This window comes from Pteropus medius, unplaced genomic scaffold (assembly GCF_902729225.1).
Source record: "Pteropus medius unplaced genomic scaffold, Ma_sr-lr_union100, whole genome shotgun sequence".
NCBI classification, from domain to species: Eukaryota; Metazoa; Chordata; class Mammalia; order Chiroptera; family Pteropodidae; genus Pteropus; species Pteropus medius.
In genome coordinates this window covers 5,598,373-5,620,994 of record NW_024351731.1, presented here as the reverse complement: position 1 = coordinate 5,620,994, position 22,622 = coordinate 5,598,373, and the positions used below count along the sequence as shown (strand labels likewise).

At 53.7% G+C, this 22,622-nt stretch overlaps 1 protein-coding gene across 2 annotated transcripts in view; it reads left to right on the top strand.

Moving 5' to 3' along the window:
* AGO2 (argonaute RISC catalytic component 2) overlaps positions 1–22,351 on the top strand; it is an 88,038-nt gene extending 65,687 nt beyond the window's left edge. The window contains exons 14-19 of one of the 2 annotated variants that reach the window (XM_039845910.1): positions 1,486–1,576; positions 3,505–3,699; positions 5,519–5,653; positions 9,158–9,259; positions 10,169–10,368; positions 10,627–22,351. In XM_039845910.1, coding sequence (XP_039701844.1) covers positions 1,486–1,576; positions 3,505–3,699; positions 5,519–5,653; positions 9,158–9,259; positions 10,169–10,368; positions 10,627–10,735 — 832 coding nt within the window. In that variant the 3' untranslated portion in view covers positions 10,736–22,351. Of the gene's footprint in view, positions 1–1,485; positions 1,577–3,504; positions 3,700–5,518; positions 5,654–8,858; positions 8,932–9,157; positions 9,260–10,168; positions 10,369–10,626 lie in introns of those variants that run through there. The other variant, XR_005649308.1, reaches the window with a different exon arrangement.
* The last annotated feature ends 271 nt before the right edge of the window (positions 22,352–22,622 follow it).

The window sequence follows — 22,622 nt, the reverse complement described above, 5'->3', positions numbered from 1 at the left end:
GCCTGTCGCGAGCCATGTGGTGTGCGGGGGCGTGTGGCCTGTCGGGGGCCGTGTGGCGGGCAGGGGCCGTGTGGCCTGTCGGAGGCCACGTCTGTGCCTGTGTGTGGAATGAGGCAGCGGCAGGTGGGCGCTGCGGGGTCGGGGGCTCAGCACGGGTGCTGTGGGCGGGAGGTGTGGCGCCCGCAGCCCGCAGCCCTCGTCACTGCTCTCACCGTCGGCGGACAGTGAGGACAGAGCGGGCGCCTGAAGGGTGAGGAGAGGGGTTGGCAGGACCCGTCAAGAGCCTCCCGAACTCACGGTCAGGGATGAGAGGCCGGGCGGTCAGCACGGTTGTGGGCCGTGTCTCTGCCCAGCCCGTGCCCCTCGCGGAGACAGGGTGGTGACAGTAACACATGGAGTGTCCAGTGCCTGTGAGTGCCACGCTTGGGAAGCGGGGAGCAGGCCGCCTTACGATGCCTCCCGGGGAGCCCCGGAGCCACCAGGCATGGGTGGAACCGTGCTGGGGAGGGGACGCTGACATGATGGGAACACACCCCACCCCTCCCCACCTCACCTCGGGCCGGGGCATTCCTACACGAGTGTGGGGGGCGGCGGCGCATGAGGCCCTGTCCAGTTGGAGTCTCGCTGAGCTGCATTCCCCACACACCCGTCTCCTGCCCCAGTCGGCAAGCACACCATGCTGCTGGCCGCTGGCCGGGGTGACAGTGACACCAGCCACTCCCAGCGTGCGTGGGGCGCCTGGCCCTCGGAAAGCAGTGACGTGCGTGAGTGCGTTCAGTCCTTGGGACGACCCCGAGGACGGGAAGCGTTACCGTCCCCACTGCTGGGCGAGGAGAGCAGTGTACAGAGTGAGCTCCAGAAGGCACAGCCACATGTGCAGAGGGACCTGCGCGCTGTCTGCAGCCCGGGCACGCCGCCTTCGCGGGAAAGCCACGGCTGGAGGACGGTCAGCCTTTAAAAGATGGCGGGGTGGGGAGCTCAGAGCAGTGCTTCTCAGCCAGGGCGGCTCGGCCCCCCGGGAACGTGTGGCAACGTCTAGAGGCATTTGGGGTGCGGCTGCGTCTAGTGGATAGAGAGCAGGGATGCTGACGCACAGGACGGTCCCCCCCCCAAAGAATGGTCCAGCCCCGCGCACCAACGAGGCACCCTGGACCGGTGTGGTTGCAAGTCCAGGATTGACTGACACACTGTGGACTTTATTTATTCTTATATGATTATTTTGGAAGTTTCTAGTATGTGCAAAGGTCGCACCCTCACCTCCCGGACGCTGGTCAGCAGGCAGCAGTGCCTGAGCAGTCTGGTTTACCCCACGCCCCGCCCCCCACCCCCACTGTCTCGTGTCATTCTGTAAGGTTTTCTGTGTGTGTGGGACTCTGAACATGAATAACCATGGTACCCTCGTCACACGTAACGATGGCACCGGTACTGTCAGGGGCCCGGCAGTGTCCGAGCCCTGGCCTCTGACGCTCCCGCTTCCCCCCGCAGGCCTCCAGTGTTCCAGCAGCCCGTCATCTTCCTGGGGGCCGACGTCACTCACCCACCCGCCGGGGACGGGAAGAAGCCCTCCATCGCTGCCGTGAGTGTCAGCGCCTTCTGCCGGGTTCCCCTCGGCGACGTCCATCCCCGAGCTGCTTGTGGGAGGGGACGCGGTCCCACTCGGCTGGATGCCTGGAGCATCTACGCTTCCTTAGTGCAGCTGGGGAAATCAGAGTCTCATGGAACGTAGCTGTGCGGGGGGCACTGCAGGTGGATGAGGACGTCTCAGGACAGCGAGAGTCAGCACTGTCCAAGCCCCAACCCGACCTGTCAGCACACGAGGCCCCCCGTGAGGGGCCATCATCCTGTGACCGGCCCCCTGCGCCCCCTGCCATCCTGGCGACACCTGACGGGTTGGCAGCCCCCCGGGGAAGCGGCCTCCATGGGTTACAAAACGCCAAACGTAAACGGCCAGACAGACCGGAGTTAAAGGTCATCTCTCCTTTTCCATCCGCTTTCAGTCCCCTAGAAGCGACGCGTTGGCTGGGTCACCCGCTTCAGCCGCAGCCCCTCCCCTCGCTCCGACCTGGAGGGTGCCGTCCACGAGGGGTGCGGCGGCCTTGGTCTCAGGTGCTCACAGCGCCGAACACCCGGCCGCCCATTCGCTCCCCTCGGCTGGGCCTCGCCTCCGCACGCGGGCGGCTGTGCCGGGGAGGGCGGCGTGGTGGTGGCCGTGGCCTTTTGTTCACGAGGACGAGGCAGGCGCGTTGTCCGAGTGCTGTGGATTCAAACGTGCATGCAGAGCACGGGCTCTGCCGCCGCAAAGTCCTCTTCCGCGGGGCACCCCAGGGCTCTGCAGCAGAGGCCGAGTGGTGGGAAGGAGGCCGGGTGCGAGGTTGCATGTCACCGTCGTCCCCAGTGGGGACTGCTGTCGTGTATCATCATTTGTCGGGAGCCACCTGGGGGGCTCGTGCGTCCTGCAGGCTGATAAATAACGCTGGCACTTTCTGCTACAAGTCGGGCACCGAGCCGGGCGCGTCGCCGCGTCGGCTGTTCATCTGACGAGGTCAGCGTGAGTTCCCTCACTTAGCGCGGAGTTCCGAGGCCGAGCTCCGTGCCCGGGAGGAGCGGCGGAGAATACGCTCTAGGCGCCCGAGGTCAGGGTGGGTCCACAGCGTTGTCCTGGCCGTGCTGCGGGGTGGCGGGGGCGGCCACGCCCGCGGGGTCCTCGTGTGCTGCTTCCCTCCACGTAGCAGCTCTTTCTAGAGCAGCCACAGACACGTACGTGTCCCCAAAGGGTCTCAGGTGAGGAGCTGGAGGCGCACGCGTGGGCAGGGCCACCGCCCGGCAGCCCACTGCTCCCCGAGGCGCTTCAGATCCTGAGACGGCCTGCAGCCTCCGGGGTTCCCCTCGGCGACGTCCATCCCCACAGCAGCGGCTCTGCACCTGTTACTCGGGGGGCGACTCAGACAACCCCGCCCCCGGCCACGGCACGTTTGCTTCGCTCGGTGCCTTCGGCCCTTTCCTTATTTGATGGGGGAGGCCAGCACAGGACAGCCTGGTGCCGCAGTGGCTCTCGCTCTCGCTATGTGTTCCGTCAGCTCCCTCTGGACAGGGGCTCACAAGCCAGTGTGCCTTCGGGGGGCCCTGCCACTCCCAGGGGTCAGAGTCTTGGGGGGTGTGCGTTGGTGTGTGAGTGGCTTCTTTGAGAAAGCAGTATGCTTTGTAAAGACCGGGCAGGCTGTCCCCAGGTGGCTTCCCTGGGCGGATGTAACAGCCACGTCTGATCACACAGGGGAGGGTGCGGAATAGTCGCCTGTCTTTCGCTGGGTGCCTTGGGCAAGCGTTCGTTTTTCGGAAGGTGTGCGAACGCTGTGCCACGTACTGGAGAGTGTAGAGGTGGCACCGGCATCTGACAGGTCGCTGTCGCTTTGCCGCGGCGTGAAGCTCGGGGTGGAGACGCGCCTGCCCGGGGCGCCCCGGGCCGGCTCCCGGCAGCTCTGACACGCACCCGGCCCCGCCCCACAGGTCGTGGGCAGCATGGACGCCCACCCCAACCGCTACTGCGCCACTGTGCGGGTCCAGCAGCACCGCCAGGAGATCATCCAGGACCTGGCCGCCATGGTGCGCGAGCTCCTCATCCAGTTCTACAAGTCCACGCGCTTCAAGCCCACCCGCATCATCTTCTACCGCGACGGGGTCTCCGAGGGGCAGTTCCAGCAGGTGGGCGACGCTGGCTGTCCCTCTGTCCCCGAGTGTCCCCCGTTCACGCGGTCTTCCCGCGGAGCAGCCTCTGGGTTCTCCAGCGGGAGGGGGCGGTGCAGTGGGCGATCTGTCCCCGTGTTCCTCTGGTCCAGGGGCGGGGGGCGGGCCGGGCAGGGGCTGGCGCTTTTGGGTCCCGGCGCCCAGCTGGCGGTGCCGGGGCAGGCTGGAGCACAGGGTGCTGCTGGTGGGCTGCAGCGCTGTGGGGCAGGCTGGACGTGGAGGGCGCAGAGGCGGGGTGGGACCACGGGGGGTCCAGGGAGGCTGTGGGAGCCTCTTCTGAAGCAATGTCAGCAGGACCCCCGGCACTGTTTGGCTGCGGAGGGAGGGGCAGCATCCTGGGTGGCGTATGGGTCACAGCTTCGGGCAGCTGTCTGGGAGGCAGCGGCGCCACCACAGACACGGAGAGCAGAGCGCCCGTGGGCAGCAGTGACCCGTCCCAGCCTGGGTCTCAGGAGGTTCATTCTCCCCGAGTCTCCACGTGGCTGGGGACACACTCCGTGTGCCGAACACACGTTCCACATCCCGAACATACGCTTCGCTGGCAGACGCTAGCGGAGGCTGGGGTGGGGTGTGGGGCCCGTATCTGAGGCTGTAGGAGACCCACCAGCAGGAGGGCACCCCGAGGGCTGCCCGGTGTGTTTGGGGCCCCGGGCTGCCCGGTACACAGGCTGGTGCCGCCCGACAAGGCACGATGCGATTGCCTTCCTGGTCCAGAGCAGAAGCAGCAGCTGGTCCCACTGTCCTGCGGTTGGCGAGGACAATAGAATAGATGCTCCCTGACCACTGGCTCCCGTGCTGTCCCCGGCGGGTCCAACGTCCAGCGACCAGCAGCCTATCTCGAGCGCGCTTCTTGTATTAAACCTGGGCTCCCTGTGGCTGGAAGCGTGCTGAGCTCCCAGCCCTGTCTCTCTCTGTCACGGTCACTGCTCCTAGAGAGGAGGGTCTGTGCCTTTCTGTCACTCGTGAACATGCCCAGTGTCTCACAGGAGCACCCAACTGGGGTTTCTGAACCCAGAACCCCTGACATGATTTTGAGATGTCATAATGCAGTATTTAATGAGGACAGTTAAAATCTCAGGTGCATGGTCCCTGTAATCAGCCTCATCACACGCCATGGGTCACCTGCCCTTCTGTCTCTGATGCCAGATGGAGGGATGAGATGGTGTCGTAACCACCCTTGTACCCTAACTCCCGGGGGCTTACGTGCCACATGCTTGCTCTGCACGTGACTTTAGTCTTCACACCAAGTTCGTGAAGTAGCATGTCCCCGTTTTAAAAGTGAAAAGCAGGATCGGCGAGGGCACGCGGCCACCTGAAAGCCACATGGCTTCTTAGTGGCGGAGTTAGGATTCGAACTCAGCTCCGACTCCTAAGCCGGTGTTTTTTCTACCAGATCCTCTCCGTCCTGACACAAAATAACAAGTTGTTGAATCAGTGTGTTCACATTTGTGTCTTCCATGGTCCCTCCTTGCTACCGCGTGTGTGTGGCAGGTGCCACTTATTGAGCACTTAGGACATTCAGATTCTGTGCTAATCGTTTTGATGTATCATCTCATTTAAAGCATTTAGCCCGAAACCTGGGTATCATTCACTCCATTGTATAAATGAGGAGAAATAGGCCCAGAAAGGCAAAGGCACCCAGCTGACAGCGGGCTGGCGGAGCTAGACCTACCTACCGATATTCGTCAAGTGGTAGATGTTATTCGGGGGTTTATTTTTCAGGTAGCCGGAGCCCGTAAAAACCTAACAGCCTCAGGCGTGCCTCTCTTGCCCCCAGGTTCTCCACCACGAGTTACTGGCCATCCGGGAGGCGTGCATCAAGCTAGAGAAGGATTACCAGCCGGGCATCACCTTCATCGTGGTCCAGAAGAGGCATCACACACGGCTGTTCTGCACGGACAAGAATGAGCGGGTGCGTCTCCTCGGCCGAGCCACACCCCGCGTGCCTGTGGCTGCCGCTGCCCCAGGTCCTAGGGAGACCCTGTCCGCAGAGGGGCTTCGCGGGGACGCAGCCTTGGGCATTGGAGAAGGGCCGTCAGACTGGGGAGAGGTTTGGACCTGTAAATCCCACAGCTCTGGGACAGGACCAGGGGGGGCATGTCATTCATCCGACACAGAAACGACCAGAGAGGTGGCCCTGAAAAAGAACCGGTCAGCAGCCGCGGCAATGGGTGGCGGTCACGAAGGGTGCAGGAGGACGGTGTGGACTCGGGAGGCGGGGGCCAGAAGGTGGTCCCGGGGGTGCAGTCAGGGGTCTGGGGAGAAGGTAGAAGATGGCGAGTGTCACGGGCGGCCAGGTCCCCCCATGTGTCTCCTGAGTGTTCCAGAATGAAAATAGTGAGCGGGAGAGAGAAGCGAGTTTTGGGGGTGTAACTGCTGGGCGTTCTCCACAGTGAGGCGAGGTGGGCGTCCTCGCGTTAAAGCCGTTTCTGCGTTCCCAGCCAGTGAAGACAGACCACACTGTTTTAAAGCTGCAAAGCCTCGAGACAGCCTGCTTCAGAAAAGAGACCCTCCCAGAAGGAGGGACCTCAGAGGATGAGCAGCCTTGGGAGTGAGTGGTCACAGCAGGGCCAGAAGCCAGTGGGTTCATATCCACATGGTGCCAAAGGCAGGCATGACATAGCATCCGCTGCCACCGCCGTGGTGACACAGCACAGGAAATGCTTATTGTCTAAATGGAGGACGGAATGCAGCCTGAGAGCTAGTGTGAGAAAGAGGGGTGCTTCGTCACACTCCTAGGGATGATTCACCGAGGAGGTATTACAACTAGGGGCTTGGATGTACCTCACTCCATGACCTAAAAACATGTGACGAGGAAAAAAACAGCAAAGCAAAAACTGACAGGATTCCCAGGGACAGTGACAGACCTTCTCTCCAGGAGGTGCATTTTAACACACCGCTGTCAGACGCCGAGACAGGCACGTTGGTCAAAACCGAACGTTGGAAGAGCGATGTGAACAAGCCACGTCTAGTAGGTAGATGGAACCTTGCCTGTAACAGCTGAGTTCCCGTGGAAGGCTTTCGAAAATTTGTCTCGTACCAGGTGACAAAGGAGGTCTCGGGGGACTTGTAAACCTCCGGGTCGTGCAAAGTACTGTTTTTGATCATTATACGATTAAATTTTGAATCAACGGCAGAAAAAAACGTTTAAGAAAGCTTGAAATTTTAATCTCACTCTTAAGTAGCACGTGCATTAAACACGTAGAGAGAATAAAAATGATGAAATAATTAGAACTGAACAAAAACAAGACAATTCCGTATCAAACTCTAGGCAGCATGGCTAAGGCAGTGCTTGGGGATGAGTGTCTAGGCTCAGAGACTTTTATTGTGAAACAGGAAGGCCCATGAAGTAAGCCCGAAGGTGCCGGGAGGACGGAGCTTAGAGGTGCCGTCGGGTCAGCTCCAGCAGAGCCTAGGCGCTGGGCTTCTTGGGCCCCCTGCGTCCGCCTCAGCGTGCAAAGCTCCCTGGCCAGGAGGCCGGGAGGCCAGCGGGCTCAGCGTCGGCTTATTCCTGCAGCCCGTTTCTCTCCTCAAATAGCCAACACTGAAGCGGGAAATGAAGAGGCGCCAGAACAGATTAACACGAGCAAAGCCCGCTTCTAGGTGAACCTAGCAAGACCCAAGGAAGAGAAAAGTTTATCGCAACGTTTGGAGCAAAATCGAAACTATAACTGCAGAAGAAATGTTATATTATTTAAATCATCGTAGGATCTTGACAGCTTTCTGTCGGTACATTAGAAAACTTAGAAGAAACCGATAGAGTTTTGTGTAGAATTATACAAATTATCAGAAACAGCTAAGGAGGATAATTCAGTCATCATTCATAAAAGCATGAGGCCCAGAGAGTTTTATGGGCAAACTTTACCAAACTTTTGAGAATAGATCGTCTTAAAATGAGGCAGAGAATTGGAAAGAGAGGGGCTACTTAGCCTGATTTATGAAGCTGGTCCAGAGATTTTTAGAGGCAAGTTTTACCCAACCTTCAAAGAATAATCTTCTACAAATCATTTCAGATAGTAGCGGATTGGGGGGAAACTCGTGTAATGAGGTTGGCCTGATGATACCAAGTGTCGGCAGAGATGTGGGCGCTGAGCCGTGGTCAGGAACACAGACAGGGTCTGGAGCAGACAGCCCAGCTCCACCTGGCCCCTGGGCATGAGGGCCGCCAGCCTCCCTGCCTCCCAGGACCTCCTTCCCGAGGACGTAGAGAGGGTTAACACAAGAAACAGTTCGCATGGTCCTTGGCCATGGTGATGCGATGTTATGAAGAAAACTCATGACTGATGGGAGTACAGACCGATGACCAACTGGAAACCCAGTTCCGCAGTTCTGGAGGTGACCGTGGAGCGACCCAGTCGCCTGCATGTCCAGTAGCAAACAGCCCACCTATCTCCTACCGGGGGCAAAGGTTGCGATGCATTTGTATGTCGCCTTCTCTGTGGCAATGAAATCAAGAGATTCCGTCTATCAAGTGAACATTTCTCAAAATTATAATATTGAGCAAAAACAGCGAGTAGCAGAACATATGACACATGTGCAGTTTTAAAACCCTGCTGAGTAGCACAGTCGACGCCAATGGAGACCCCAATACGTAGCAAAAGTAAGCGTGGGAATAATAAAGTCTAAACTTGAGACAGCGGCTTGGGACGGATGCAAAGGGGGACATTATTTTCAAATGTTATACTTTTTAAAATCTCAACGTGTACAAAAGTTTGGCAGGAAGTATACAAATACACGTGGGGGTGCGAAGGGGCTGCGTGGGGTTCGTGTCTTTTGTGCGTATATTTGAAATGTCACACAATTAAAAAATGGGTGGCTTGGTGACCAGCCGGGGTATGGTCCTCGAGTGGGGGGTTGTTGCTGCGGTGGCAGTAGCCGGATCTTCGGCCACGTCGCCCCAAGAGTTCAGCAGCGGACGTACTTTGGAGGCCCTGCCCCCCCTCAGCTCCTGGGGTCTCTGTAGGCGGTGGCACCAGCAAAGTGCCAAAGACCCTGGTGGCCTTCAGGGCTGCCCGGCTCCTCTTAAATGTGCGTTTGTGTGCACAGACGGCCCGTCGTGTGTCCGTCATTCGTGGCCCTAGGTTGCCTGCTGCTGACACTTTCCGTCTTGGCCTCAGCGTTAACGCAGACCCTTCGGTGAAAGGAAGACGCTGCATCTCCCCCCGGGACCTGTGTGAGACGTGGTGAAAGGTGACCCCCGCCCAGATAGAACAGGAACCGATTTACTTTCGGTTGTCAGTATTTGCTAAGTTTTATCGATACTAGAGCACTAAGCAACGTACTGGCCAATTTAAAGACTTCAAAAGCGGGCAGCCTGTGGTGGGGACAGGCCGGCCCCGATGGCGCGGAGGGCGGGGCTTTTCGCTCGCTCCGTCGGTTGTCCTGACGTGTCTAATGGGCTCCTATGTTGCCGAAGGTTGGGAAAAGTGGAAACATTCCAGCAGGCACAACCGTGGACACGAAGATCACCCACCCCACCGAGTTCGACTTCTACCTGTGCAGTCACGCTGGCATCCAGGTAAGGACAGAGGGGCCCCTTTGGACTGAATCTTGATGTCGCTGTGACCTCGTGTATACATCCAGCACACACATGAAGAGCACGACCCTTGTGCCAGGTGCTCTAGTGGGCACTGGGGACGCAGCGGTGAGCAGCTCTCATGGGGCTCCCGCCCATCCCGAGGGAAGTCAGGCGCTTGACCAGTGGACAGAGGCTCAGGACGGCCAGTGTTGGGGACGAAGGACCCACTGGGCTGCCATGCTGGGGGGCCTGGGTTAGAGTTGATGAGGTCCAGGCGGAAGGAGCAGTGAGTGTGAAGTCCAGGTGCACTGGTGGGGGACAAGGGCGACATGGGGCTCAGCGAGCCAGACGAGTGCTCAGAGGTGGCGGAACCACCGCCCCGGAAGGCCAGCGTCAGGTCACACTCACGCGGCCGGATTCAGCCCCGTGTCCCTCTCCGCCCACGTTCACTGTCGCCCTGTGGCTCGTCATCACCCGGAGCCTTTCCTGGTCTCTGCTGGTGACGAGGCCCACAGCTGGCCAGCACGGAAGTGCCACGGCCAGCCACACCCATTGTCAGAGCTGGGCCACCAGGACCTGCGAAGCTGTGCCCCTTGGGAACATCTAATATAAACAAATGGCACTGTCTTCGACACAGTGATTTTTATAGTGTTTCGTCTTGTCCTACGAGTTTTCTATGCGTAAATAAATGTGTGTAAAGTCTTATATTTTACACGAGGGGTGATGAAACACATAGTCCGATGCTTCTCTATAAGCGCACGTGGTGACGTTAGTTATCTGTTCGTCATTCGTTCCTTCCGCTGCATTCTTTGCAAAGAGTTGACGTGCCCAGTGTGTCTGCAGCACTGTCTCACAGCACCTCCTGCGCCGAGTTCCGGTCTTCTCTCTGACCCTCTGATCTGCTCCTAGGGGACAAGCAGGCCTTCCCACTATCACGTGCTTTGGGATGACAACCGTTTCTCTTCCGACGAGCTGCAGATTCTCACCTACCAGCTGTGTCACACCTACGTGCGCTGTACGCGCTCTGTGTCCATCCCGGCACCAGCATACTACGCTCACCTGGTGGCCTTCCGGGCCAGGTACCACCTGGTGGATAAGGAGCATGACAGGTGAGTGGCAGGCCTTTCCGGGCTGGAGGTTGCGGCAAAGGGGGAATTTCTGAAACAGGCTTCGGCAGCTGCGTTCTTCGGAGTGGAAGACGGTGGGGTCCCAGTGGCTGCCGCCGACTGACCCAGACGCCAGCCCCTTCGCTGCCCCTTGTCAGCTGTGTCCCCAAATGTCTGGCGCACGGTCCTGACGTTAGCTGTCGGGGCGCTGCCGCGTGCTGCGTTAAAGGCTGCTCTCTCTGTGTCTCCCTGTCCCCACAGTGCTGAAGGAAGCCATACCTCCGGGCAGAGTAACGGACGAGACCACCAGGCGCTGGCCAAGGCGGTCCAGGTCCATCAGGACACGCTGCGCACCATGTACTTTGCTTGACGCGTTGTCATGTTTACGATTGTGTGCCGAGTTGGATTCACATGAGACCAGCTACACTCAGACCAACAGACGCCCAGCCCTTCTGTGACAGCCAGCATCGAACATGAGACGTCATCGATTTTAGCAGAGCCTCTGTTTTCCAGAATGCCTTCCGTCCCAGATTTCAAACTCGGATTCTGAACTGCAGACCTGTATGAGACCCCATTGCCGCAGGAAATATGGTTTGCCAAAATCTATAAGCTGCTTATTAAAATAGAGTCCCGTGTTTCCTAAAAATCTCCTAAAAGCAGTCTATGAACTCAGGGCTTTAAAACATTTTTAATTTATTTGGTCATTCAATGTACTTGTTTGTAACACATGATTCTGTATGAAATTGATGGGCTCAAACTAGCTGTGGACGTTCTCTGAGAGAGAGCAACACAAACACGACTGCGGTTTTAAAGCCTTGACCATTCTGATGTTGTTACTAAAGCTGATTTGAAAGCTGTGCTAGCGTGCTCCTGACTTGGCTTACACGAGCTCTTCAGGACCCAAGGGCAGGTGGCGCCCACAGGTGTCCCATTCTGCCACTGCCTGCCTTTCCCTCAGCCTGAAGTAAGGAGCAGTGGCAGAAGGTGGTCCACGTGCGTTTACAGCATTTCTAGGTCCAGAGAGATTGGCAGACAAGTGCCATTTTAATAAAAATTTATTTAAAAAAAAAAAAAAAAGACGATATGCCGACAGTCTAATCATAAGATTTGTCCTATAGGACTGTGACATTTATTTTCCAAAGTTTCTAAAGAATACGGGTCTGTGGTGATAAATACAGTACAATCCTTTTTCACTGTTATGTCTTTGATGTAAGAGAAAAAAATATATACCTGGTTTGCAGTATTAATGTGATAGGTAGATGCCGTTTTCATTTTATTGACTCTGGGGTGCTTCATGTGATCGTCCGGCCTATCGAGAGTGTCCGGAGCCTGGAGACGGAACCGCCTCTTGTGGCTCTCAGCGCTTAAGTACAAGAGTATGCAACTGACTTACTGTGACAGCCGCCCGCCTCCCCTGCGTGTAGCTCATGTCGCCTGTACCTTCGGGAGGACCGGCGTGCTCACGGCGGTCGCCCGCCCCCCTCCCTGCCTCCTCAGCCCCGTGCGTTGCTCGGCCGATTAAGCACAAGTGGAACGCGTGTGCCCCTCCGGCCCTGGGAGCCACGCCCTCCTGTCACCTCGTGGGTGGTGGTGTTGGCGCGTGCCCCGGGATCAGTGCCCGGCGACGGTGGCCCTCTGTGTGGGGCACGAGGCCAGCAGGCAGCGCCCGAGCCCTGCTTCAGGAGGATGGCGGACCGAAGCCGGCAGGAGAGGCGGCCGCTTCTGCTCGGGTGTGTGTTCTGGGCCGGACGTGGGTTTGCCAATCCAGAAACCATTGCACTAAGAGCGATGCCACGGGCGACTTGGAAAAGGTGACAACCGACAACTCTGTTTGTGCTAAATGGGCCTTTTGTTCTTGTTGGCAGTTTTATGAGAATCAAGTCCACGTTCATTGTAGAGATTCAAGGAAGGACGCGAACCTTCCCCAGTGCTGCTTTGTGCTCTGTAGGTTTCCGGTCCCTGCTGACTGCCCTCCCTCCCTGGCCTGCCGTTTACCTCTGCGCTGTTGGGGATGAGGGTCCCCCCCCGACGGGGGCACCTCGTGCTACATGAGTGCCCACCTCTTGTCCGCCGGCTCCGAAGGGTGGGAGGGGGCCGGGAGCCGCAGGGGGAGCCCTGACGGACACGTGGCCCGGGTTTTGGTGGCGATGGCAAAGGGATGAGTATTGTTTGTGAAGCTGTCTACTCAGAGTGGTGTGCGCGTGCGTAAGCGTGGGTGTCCTGTGTGCATGTAGGTGTCTTATTAATGGCATTAGTCTCTTTTTGCTGTATCTCTTTTTTTTTTTTTTGTCTTTTTGAATGACAGAAGCCTCTGCTCTAAGAAATGTTGCAGTTCCCTGTCGTTTTGTTGGCAAGTGGCACTTCCCCCTATTTTCAGAAGGACACCAGTACACTCTTGGCTTAGATTACCAGGAGCATTCGAGCCAAGGAGGGAATCTTCACTTTCAAATTCTTCAGTTAGGTCAGTTTTCAGCCATCTTTAGGGTCGTCTAGAGCCGCATGTCTCAGGGTGTGTGCCCGCCACCCGCGGGGGGACCTCGGTGGGGGCAGTGGCGGAGCTTGGTAAAATGCCTACTCCCGGGCCTCGCCGCCGGCCTCCCGGATCCGGTTGTCCGGGGCCGCCTGGGGTCTCCGGTCCCCTGAGCTGGAGCTCTCTGCAGAGGGACGGCTGTCCCCCGAGCACAAAGGGACATGTTCTCTAAGTTAAAACCGAGGAGAGGACACAAGCTGGCAGGAAATTAGACCTACGTTGTTTTTTTTTTTTTTTTTTTAAATTATTTTGAAGGAAAAGTTTTCTTTTCAGTGGGCCAAAGTACTCTGAGAAGGGCGTCTTTGACAGCCCGGTGCTTGTTTTATGAAACTTGTCATTCTAAAAGCATTTCCTTCCGGACCAGCCGTCTCCAGCTGGGCTGGCCACACACCTTTGGTCGTGTCCGTTGATTGAGAATTCAGATGGCTGTAGGTATGATCTCTCAGGTAAATAATTGTCCCAAATTTCTACCAGTCCCCCCATCGTTAGGATGATTGAGTTCTGAGACAGCGTGGATTAGTCCAAGCCCCGTGCATTTGGAAGCCGAAAGGGGCCCGGGCGGTCATCTGGCTGGGCTGGCCCCGTGGGGCCACCGTGTCACCGCGTGCCAGCTGGCTTTGCCCCGCCCTGCTCTTAGGGGAGGTGTGCCTTGCTTCGAGCAGACCGAATGGGCACATGATGGCATAGAAACGGCGACTCGTTTCAAAGGAAAACTGGGAATTCTCTCGTCTCCTTAAAAGACATCTCCCGATGAGATCCTCATACCAGAGCTTCTCCTGGCGCATCTTAAAACACTCTAAGGAAAGCTAACATATTCTCATCCCTTCGCTGCCGCCTAGTACGTGGGGGATGCTCTCACCCTGAAGAAACAGGGGCAGCTGTCAAGTCGCCATTCTGTGAGGAGCCCTTTGGGGTCTCCCCGCTGTCTCAGACACACAGCTCCATCCCTGGGGCCAGGCAGACTTTGTAACCCCAGGCGCGCCACACTGTTAGGGGTCGCTGAGCTCGGGCAGGGGTCTTCACACAGACTCGCTTCCTACATGTCAGGGCTGCCTCTTCCTTTCGAGATGATGTTGCTTCTCGTTGGTCTCACACCCCCGCGAATGAGTGAATGAATGTGCTCTAGACGGTCCCGGAGACGGCATGACATCCGCGCTCCTCGAGGCTGGCCGCGATCACTGCCATTCCCGATGCTTATCTCCCTGGTCATCGAGCGCAGGTCAGAAAAGACGATTTAAGTTCAGTTCCCAGTGGGATTGGGAGGAGGGTTATTGATGTTATAGTATATGTTATTTTTATTGTTGTTAAATGCAAATGTTGCTATTTATTTTTTTCTTTCTGCTCTGGTTTGATTTGGCCGATGTAGATATTCCAGTGCACGTGGTACCTGACGGATACGATAGAAATTATTTCCCCCAACTTTTATAAATCACCTAATGTTTACCTTCAAGTTTGCCGGATGCTTTATTTTTTTGAAAGTCACAAATGTAATTTTTCTGGATGAATTGTTTTTCTTACGTACGCAGCAGTGTAGTTTTACATTGATCTGCGGGGTGATTTAAATTTTATTTTTGCAAGGCAGTTTTTTCAGTCAAATTATATATTTGATACAATATATGAAGGGTGGACCCGCCAAGCGTCGTGTAGTCGGGACGCCACTGCTGTTCCTAGGAAGGCCTGTGGGGCGGGCCAGCTTCTCTCGGTCACCCGACGTCACGGACGCAACTCGGCTTGTTCCCAGAGCTGTCAGGATCTGGGGGTCGTCCTTCAACGGGACTTGGAGCTGTTGGACAGTTAAAAGGATTTCCACGGGCATTTACTACAGCTGAGGCAGTTCCGTTAGGAGGGCCTTTAGAAGTTGACATAACCCAGACAGTGGACAATCCCAGTGGCCCAGACAAGCCATAGACATTTTCCCTGTGACCTCTGACTCATCTCTCACGCTCACGAGAAAAGGAATGTACAGTAAGGCGCGACCTCCTCAGTGTTCGTGCCCCTCATTGCAGAATGCATCTGTCTCATTTACGGTGTCAGCCCCGCCCGGAGTAACCAAGGACCGCTCTCTGGCTGCCGTGCCAGCAGTTTCGGCTGCTGTGACGTTTCTCAGTGCAGACACAGTGCACGTGTGACTGTCCCGGGGTTGTCCGTGTTACACACACATGCTCTTTTTTGGTAAGGAAAATTTTCAACTCAAAATGATTGCACTGATTTTGACAACATCCTTTTTTATTATGTCCAACTTCGCATCTGCTGTACTTGTTTGAAATGATTGTAAATAGATGTAGCTTAGCAGAGGTGACATGGACACGACACGTTGTTTTCGTGACGATGCCACGTTTTTCAGTATTATGTGTTAGAGTTGTGTGGACTTATCCTGTTCTTTAGCCTTGTGTCTGTTAACCGTTCATGAAGGACAAATTAGCCTCGTTTTCTTGTTTTTCGGAAAGGAAGTTAGCATCTCTCGAGAGTGGGCTCTCTCCTTGAGGTCTGCAGATTTACGTGGAAGAGGATTAGTTGTAAATGCTTCGAACACTCTTGTGGTCTGTTTAATCTCTGGTTCGCCATGACTCCCGAAAGCATTTTCTCCCAGTTCCGTCCAGCACTCGACAGGTCGGACGGGAAGCGTCTGAGTGGCCGGTGTTCACAGGGGCCGAGGGCCTCCCTGGTCAGCCATCATTTTAAAGCCGCGAGGTCACCGTTGCGTCAGAACGGTCCTTTGCGGCTGAACCCACGGATGCTAGAGAGACCTGAAACCCCACGCTGTTCCTTTATGCCCTGTGATTTTTCCGCTCAATTAGCCGTGTTCGCTCCAGCCTGGTGTGTGATTCTGTTTGGGGTCAGGCAGCACAGTAAGACACACAGAGGAGCTCCTAAACCCAGCCCCGTCACCGGGGTGCTCGTGAATGTCACGTGGATGCGGTCACAGTGCCCTCACCTAACGCTTTTCTGGATATGTTTTGCCATGTTATTGTCTAAAGTGAATGTAAAAATCACTACAGAAGGTGGTTTCTAAATACCTTTTAGTTTAAAAAAAGTAACTGCAGATAAAGGCTACCTCTGAATTCTCGGTCGATTCATGTTTGCTCTTAAGCGTAGCTGTCCACACTGAAAGCAGCCAAAATGTTGCCCGAATAAACTGAATTGTGAACATCTCTCTGTTCGGTTCTGGCTTGAAAATTTGTGTGCCATACTGTGACCCGTGGGCAGTCCCCTCCTCCCCCTGAGGTGTCGGTGGTGGCCCGGGGCCCACTCACAGCCTCCCAGCTCTGAGAGTCCAGGGTTCTGAGTGGCCAGTGGGCATGAAATGGGGGCTTTTCCGCGCTGTCCTCGTGGGCTGGCAGGAGCGTCTCGTGCGGGTGTGTGTGGCGGGACCTCAAGGCGACCTGCCATCTTGGCTTCTTCCGGCCGCGTTCACTAAGAAAGCACTTTTTTCCCCGCTTTACTTACAAATGAGTGCAAATGGCTCCCTCTGCTCTGTCCTCCCTTTTCGTTCACGCCGTGAGGTCACCGAGGTGTTGGACACCCGCTCTCACACAAACCCTACTTCCCCAGTTGCCTCCTGGCTTCGGAAAACAATGCAGACACAGTCACCCTTCGGCTTGGGAACCTGGGGTTGCCATCCTCCCCACCCCCCAACGTGACACTCATCTAATGTCTAAAAGCAAAACTGTCCAAGGTCCTCGTTTGAAAGGACACTGAGCCACAGCAGCGTTGCTATGCAGGGGCCACCCGCGCCTGGGCCAGGCTCCCGCGATGCCAGCTGGCAGGAAGTCTGCCCCGGGGGCCAGTCAGGACTCTGAGTGCCCCCTCCCAGCCGATTCACTGCTGTCAGAGCTGTCCTCTGCCCACACGCTGCTGTGGGCCGGCCGTCACCCTCTGCCGCCCGCGTGTCTGTTCTGTAGGTTCCCTATGTTTCTTCATCCCCAGGAGCTTAGCCTTTGCTCCGAAATGCCTCCCTTGGTTTGCTCGTGAATTCCGGAGGGCCAGCGGGCGGTTCTGTGATGACAGTGTCTGGTGTGCAGGTGGCTCTGCTCTCCTGCTGGACACTCACCAGACACCGACTTTGGCCTGGAGACGTTCCAAGTACATCATCACGTGCAAGTAATTGCCTTGAACCCTGTTGTTTTCAGTTTTGATGCTTTTCATGCTACATGGCATGCTTTAATTCTGAAAGAGCTAAGTGTCCTTTGAGGTCTTTCTCAGAATGTTCTGGAATTCTGCGATCACACTGTCCACCCCAAGAAGCATGGACGTTTAGGGTGGGTGCCCACATGTCTGCTGGCCTGCTTCTGGGACCACCGGGGTCCTCTGGGTTGGCCTCGTTTTCAGCCAGAGCCCCACACAGAGTCTTTCGGGGGACACTGCACAGCAGCCCCCTGCCTGGTGCAGTAACATGAGCTGTTGAACTCAGACCTGCCCTTCAGCCTTTTGTGCCCTAGCCTCCTGAATCCCGAGGCGGGCCTCCCCCCCGTCTGCGTGCATGAAAGATGATTCGGAAATGAGAAAACTGAAAGTCACTGGTGCTTTTGTCAACCCTTTTCTATGTCACCGGCCTGGCGCGTGAGATCTTTAAAAGCCTTCGGTGGTACGACCAGAGGGGTGAGTCCCCACCTCGCCCCGTCCCCTTTCCGGGGGGTTGGAGGAGGCCGAACTATCTCTTCTTTCCATCCTCCTTGGCTTCAGGTCGTGCAGAGTTAAAGCTGCACCACCAAATCTTAACTCCTCCCCCCAGGGGTCTCCAGGAACGAGATGCTGAGGCCGGCCTCGTTCAGTACCTCCTCAGTCTTCACGGGCCTTCAGACCATGCGTCGACCCCAGGAGCAGCCCACACCACCGGGCCAGGGGCTGCAGTGCGGACTGCCTGCTCGGCCGCTTGGCACCACTGGACAGAGCTAGGTGCGCGTGTGGGGGACCCAGGGCTCCTTGGAACTCTGGAGGTTGTGGCAGAAGTCCTGGGGGACGGGAGAGGGCAGGGCCCTCAATCCAAGAAGCAGGTGGCGCCCAGGCCGTGCCCTGGTCTCCATCAGTACCAGACCCAGTGTTCTGGAAGCCCCAGTCTCAGCCTCTGTGCCTTTCAAGTCTGGTCCTCAGTGTCCTTTGAGAGCATGTCGGGGCCGCGTTTTTATTGGGAAGTAAGCCTGCTCCATGTACCATCCCACACGTCACTCATCGCCCTTCTGCCTTTGACGCTCCCTTTGCTCCTCAGCTCCTGACGTTGTAAACTGTGATGCCCGTGCATACCGTCTCGGGTCAGAAGGCGCTAAGTTCCAGTTGCATGATTCTTCCTGTGCCCTGACCAAGGCCACACCTGCGGGGATGCCAGGAAGTGGGCACAAGGCCCGCGTCTAGACAGACCAAACCATAAGCAAAACCTGGTGGTTTCGGTCCCATAGTCACTCGACAAGGCTATTCGGTGTAACGGAACTAGATTTTTCAATAAAGGAATTGGAACTGTGTCTTTGCGGCACGCGCGTGTGTCGTCCTCAGGCGTAAGGTGCTCTTCAGTCCCCGTCTGTGCTCTGCTTTCGCTGGTGTTGCTGTTCTGTGGCATCCGGGAACGCGCTGGCTTCCGCGTGGGTGTCACCTCGGGACGTGCGCATAGGACTCCAGTTCTGACACACCTGACACGCAACGTGTAGGTCTAACTTTTTCAAGCCAGGTACTGAGCACTTTTCTTGGCCGATGGTCTAATGGAAAACCACCCTTCCCCGTCCAGGGCTGGTTTTATTGGTTTTCAGCAGAGGAACTAACGCAATGTTATTTATTTCACACGTGTACAGAAAAGCCCTCTTGGTGGCTCCTGTGGGCCTGCCCTCACCCCAAACCCTCTGTCGTGAGCGGAATGGCCTTTCCCTCAGCAGAGGCGCTGGCTGCAGGGGTGACGGGACATTCAGTTTGGGTTCCTCGTCTAAGCCAAATAAAACACACCTGACTAAAATCCTGGAAGTACATAGTTTAGCACTAAATTGAAATTCAAGTCCTGAGTTTGATAGTGGATTTTAATGTAGTTGTTGAAGGTATGATCTCATGTTTTATAACTGTAGAGGCAAGTGAGTTTTTACTTTTTAGAACGTTTTCAGAGAATAATTGTAAGTTTCTGTGCAGCAAAGTGGCTAATTACTCATTAAATACGAGAAAAGAATGTAGTGTCTAAATCCAGATTTTTCTTACCTCTGGTACACTTCAGATTACTTACCTACCATGTATTGAGGGGTTCGAACCCTGAGTTTTATCAACTTTTCTAGTTTTATTTTATTTTTATAAAATAATTGAAAAAGAACCAAAAATGAATTCAAAAGTTCCGTAGGTAGGTCTTGCCCCTTCTTAATTTCCCACCCCACCCCCCCACCCCTCCCAGAAAACGTTTTAGAAGACATTTTGAATCAAAGTGTATTACGAGCATTTGAAGTTTACTCTTTCGAAGAAGCCGAGCAGCTTCCAAGGGCCTCGCTCCCGGGGGATCCCCCCCACCCCCGCCGCGCGCCGTCCGCGCATGCGCCCGCCGGGTGCGTGCGACCCCCGTCTGTGCTTGCGATACAGAAACCGTGCAGGGCTGCGCTGTAAGTCGTCAGTTCCTGTATGAACGATAGTATTTATATCCGTTGGCCTCTCTGTATAACGTTTCGTTTGCTACATGAATTGTAAAATTAATCCTAAAGTTATAGTACCTGCTAAATACAATTCTGAGGCTTCACGTCCTTGTCTTTAGTTTACTGCCATTCTGTGTGTTTCAAGGATGTCCCATGCTTGCATGATGCTAGGTGGTAATGCCACTTTAAATTAAGCCTTAATCAGATGTTAAATTTGTAAGTTTCAGAGTATGCAAAAATATTAGGCAGAGCGAGTTTAAACTGTTCAGATTAAGATGCTATATCGTAATTCAACAAGTCTTTTCTCCATAGTTACAAAGGGAAACTTTCAGTGATACACATCTCTTCCCCGACCCTCTCTCTCTCTGTCTCTCTCTGTGGTCTAGCTTGGCTGTTGCCAATCGCTTTTTGAAAATGGACCATTGTGCAGTTCTGTGGCAGTCAGTCAAAGAGACCTATTCTGAAAATCTTGAGGAGACTTTTTCAGGGTTATTTTTAAATGTTTGAATTTTTTTTTTTTCCCTCCAGTCTGAGATTTATTTATGGCTGATGGAGAGTGTGATTTGGCCATAAATTTTATTTGCAAACCTGCTCATGTTCTAAGCTTTCTTCAGGTAGTGCCACCTGCCATCGCTTCTGTATATGATTAAATGAATTTTTGTTTTCGTAAAAGCATCTTAAATTTAGACATAAAATGGAGGGGACCCAGCTTTCTTTACAATGTGGATCTACCTCAGTTAAACAGTTGGGTGCTATTTACTAAGTCTGTCAAATTAAATTGGAAAAAGTAACCAAACAGATATAACTCCACACGAAGCTTGAAATCATAATTTCCGTTTATTTAATACTATTTTATTTATGTTGTGCCTTTTGTGTTGAATTCTAATGCATTGAAAAAAATCAGTATGAAATTAAATATTTTATATTGCAGGTGGGGAGAAAAGCCCATTGGCCATGGAATTTGATAGATTACCCCCAGCCAACCACTAACATGCATTGGAATCCCAACTGCCCTCTTGTGGGGGAAAAAAAAAAAAATCCAAGAGAAAACGTAACATTTTACAAACAAATTCCAAACTCTTCTATGCACATATTTTCAGCTATCACTTCATTTTCTGTGCCAATGAAGGGGCGGCCAAAACCAGCCCACATGTACTCCTACCATTGCTTTCTTCACTGTTTGGGCCCCCTCTTCCTCTGGCCTGCACGTTTATGTCATAAGCATAATAAGATGGACAGTTGCAGATGTCATCTCTCCTGACCTGGTAGAGGTGTTAATGACCAGGGCCAGAGGAAGGGGCGCTCCCAAGGCCATCTGAGGAGGGGGAGGCCTGCCTTCAGCAGCAGCCCCAGAGTTTCCTTAAGTCAGGAGAGTTTTCTGGCAGGTGAAAAAATAAGAGATCGATGACTTTCCATGCTTTTATATTTGGCAGTTTACAATTCTAGACTTTTCCTACTCTGGCGATCTTTTTTAACTTAATTCTTTGGAGGTAACACAATATTTTGGAGTCTTAAGAATTTGATTTTATACCAATAAAAATTGAAAATTAGGGATCTTTCCTGTAGTATATAGTTTTACTATTTTAAAGAGATCTCTGACTTTTACAAGAGAACCAACATTCCTTAGTGGCAAAACTTCGAAAGTTGATTTGGGAGGCTTTTTGCTGCAGGATCTCAAAAAAAAAAAAAAAAAAAAAAAAAAAAGGGGGGATGATTCTAGTTAAATGTTTTTAATTTTTAAAATCCCATCAGGTCGACCCTTAAGCTATATTTTGTAAAGAGTAAATCACCCTTTAGTATGCTGCATATAAAGATCAGCGTTGTTGCACTTTCTCGATAATAATAAATGCCCTGCGATTGGCTCACCAGTAAGCATTTTGTTTTTTTACCTGACAAGAGTACTTTGGGGCAGGTGATTAAATTTCTATAGGTACCTCAAGAAAAAGAACCTGAATATGCTGCATTTTGTTTCTTTAGCTTTTATATGTAGCATTTTGTTTTGCTCTATTTTGTTTAAATATATGCTTTTTGGACCCCAATAGACTGTTGAAAGAAATTTTAAAATTACCCTTGTATAGGGGTATACAGTATCCTTTAAAAAAAACACACACACACACACAAAACTTCAATATCTGGTTCAAGTTGCCCACCAGTAGAATGATACTTTACCCAGACACCCGAGAAAAAAACAATTCCATGTCCGTCAGCAGACAGTAACGTTCCCAGCCCTTTCTGCTCATGCTGCTTTCTTGATTCTTTTCTCCATGTCATCAGGAGGGCGGGTAACTCGTTTCTAAGGTCAGACTTAAACATTGTGGCATCTTAATGTTTTCGGCACAGACCTGACACAGTTGCCATGGAGTGAGTAGCATGATCCTAAAGGTATCGCTGGCATTAGGCAGCCGGGGCAGCCTGGCCCCTCGGAAGAGCCGGCCTCCACCTTTCTCTCTTCCCCAGCACTCGCCCTAAACTGAACAGATGGGGAGTGGTCTCGATTGACAAAAGATAAACTGGTGAAGAAAGCTAAAGGCTGAGACACTGAGCATCTATTGTCGTGTTTAAGCTTAGCTGGGTCCTTTCGAGTTTGTTTTACAGCTTATTAGATTAAGTAGTTTGCACTATTTTTGCAATAAATTCATGGAAAACCTAACAGTTATTTGTTTCTTACTGTGTGTATATAAACTAATACTAAAAGTTTGGCATAGTGTTTTTTCACCTCCTTACATTACCCTTAACATGCACAGAATGCTGTAAATCTGATAAAATATGATGTGAATGATATTTTATAAAGTTATTTTGTATGGTGTCAATTTTGTTTTGCCTCATAGTATGTCAGCAAAAAGTAAAATAAAATTCCTCGTATTTACAGCTGCCTCTCCGAAAGGTCTTCAATTACTCACGTTGGTTTGGGCTCTTCCTTCTGCACCGGTTAAGACTCCAGGCTTCCAAGGTGAGAGCATACCTTCGATGACAGAAATCTAGGGCCTTATTCTACACGCACTGGACCTGTTCCTTGAACGGTGGTCTCGGTAGAGCTAGGCATTACCACAGAGAGTTGGGATTGGGGGTGAGATCCATGAGAATGAATGGGACAGCAGTCTCCAGGATGAGCCGGGTGCTTCTACTTTAGCAGCCAT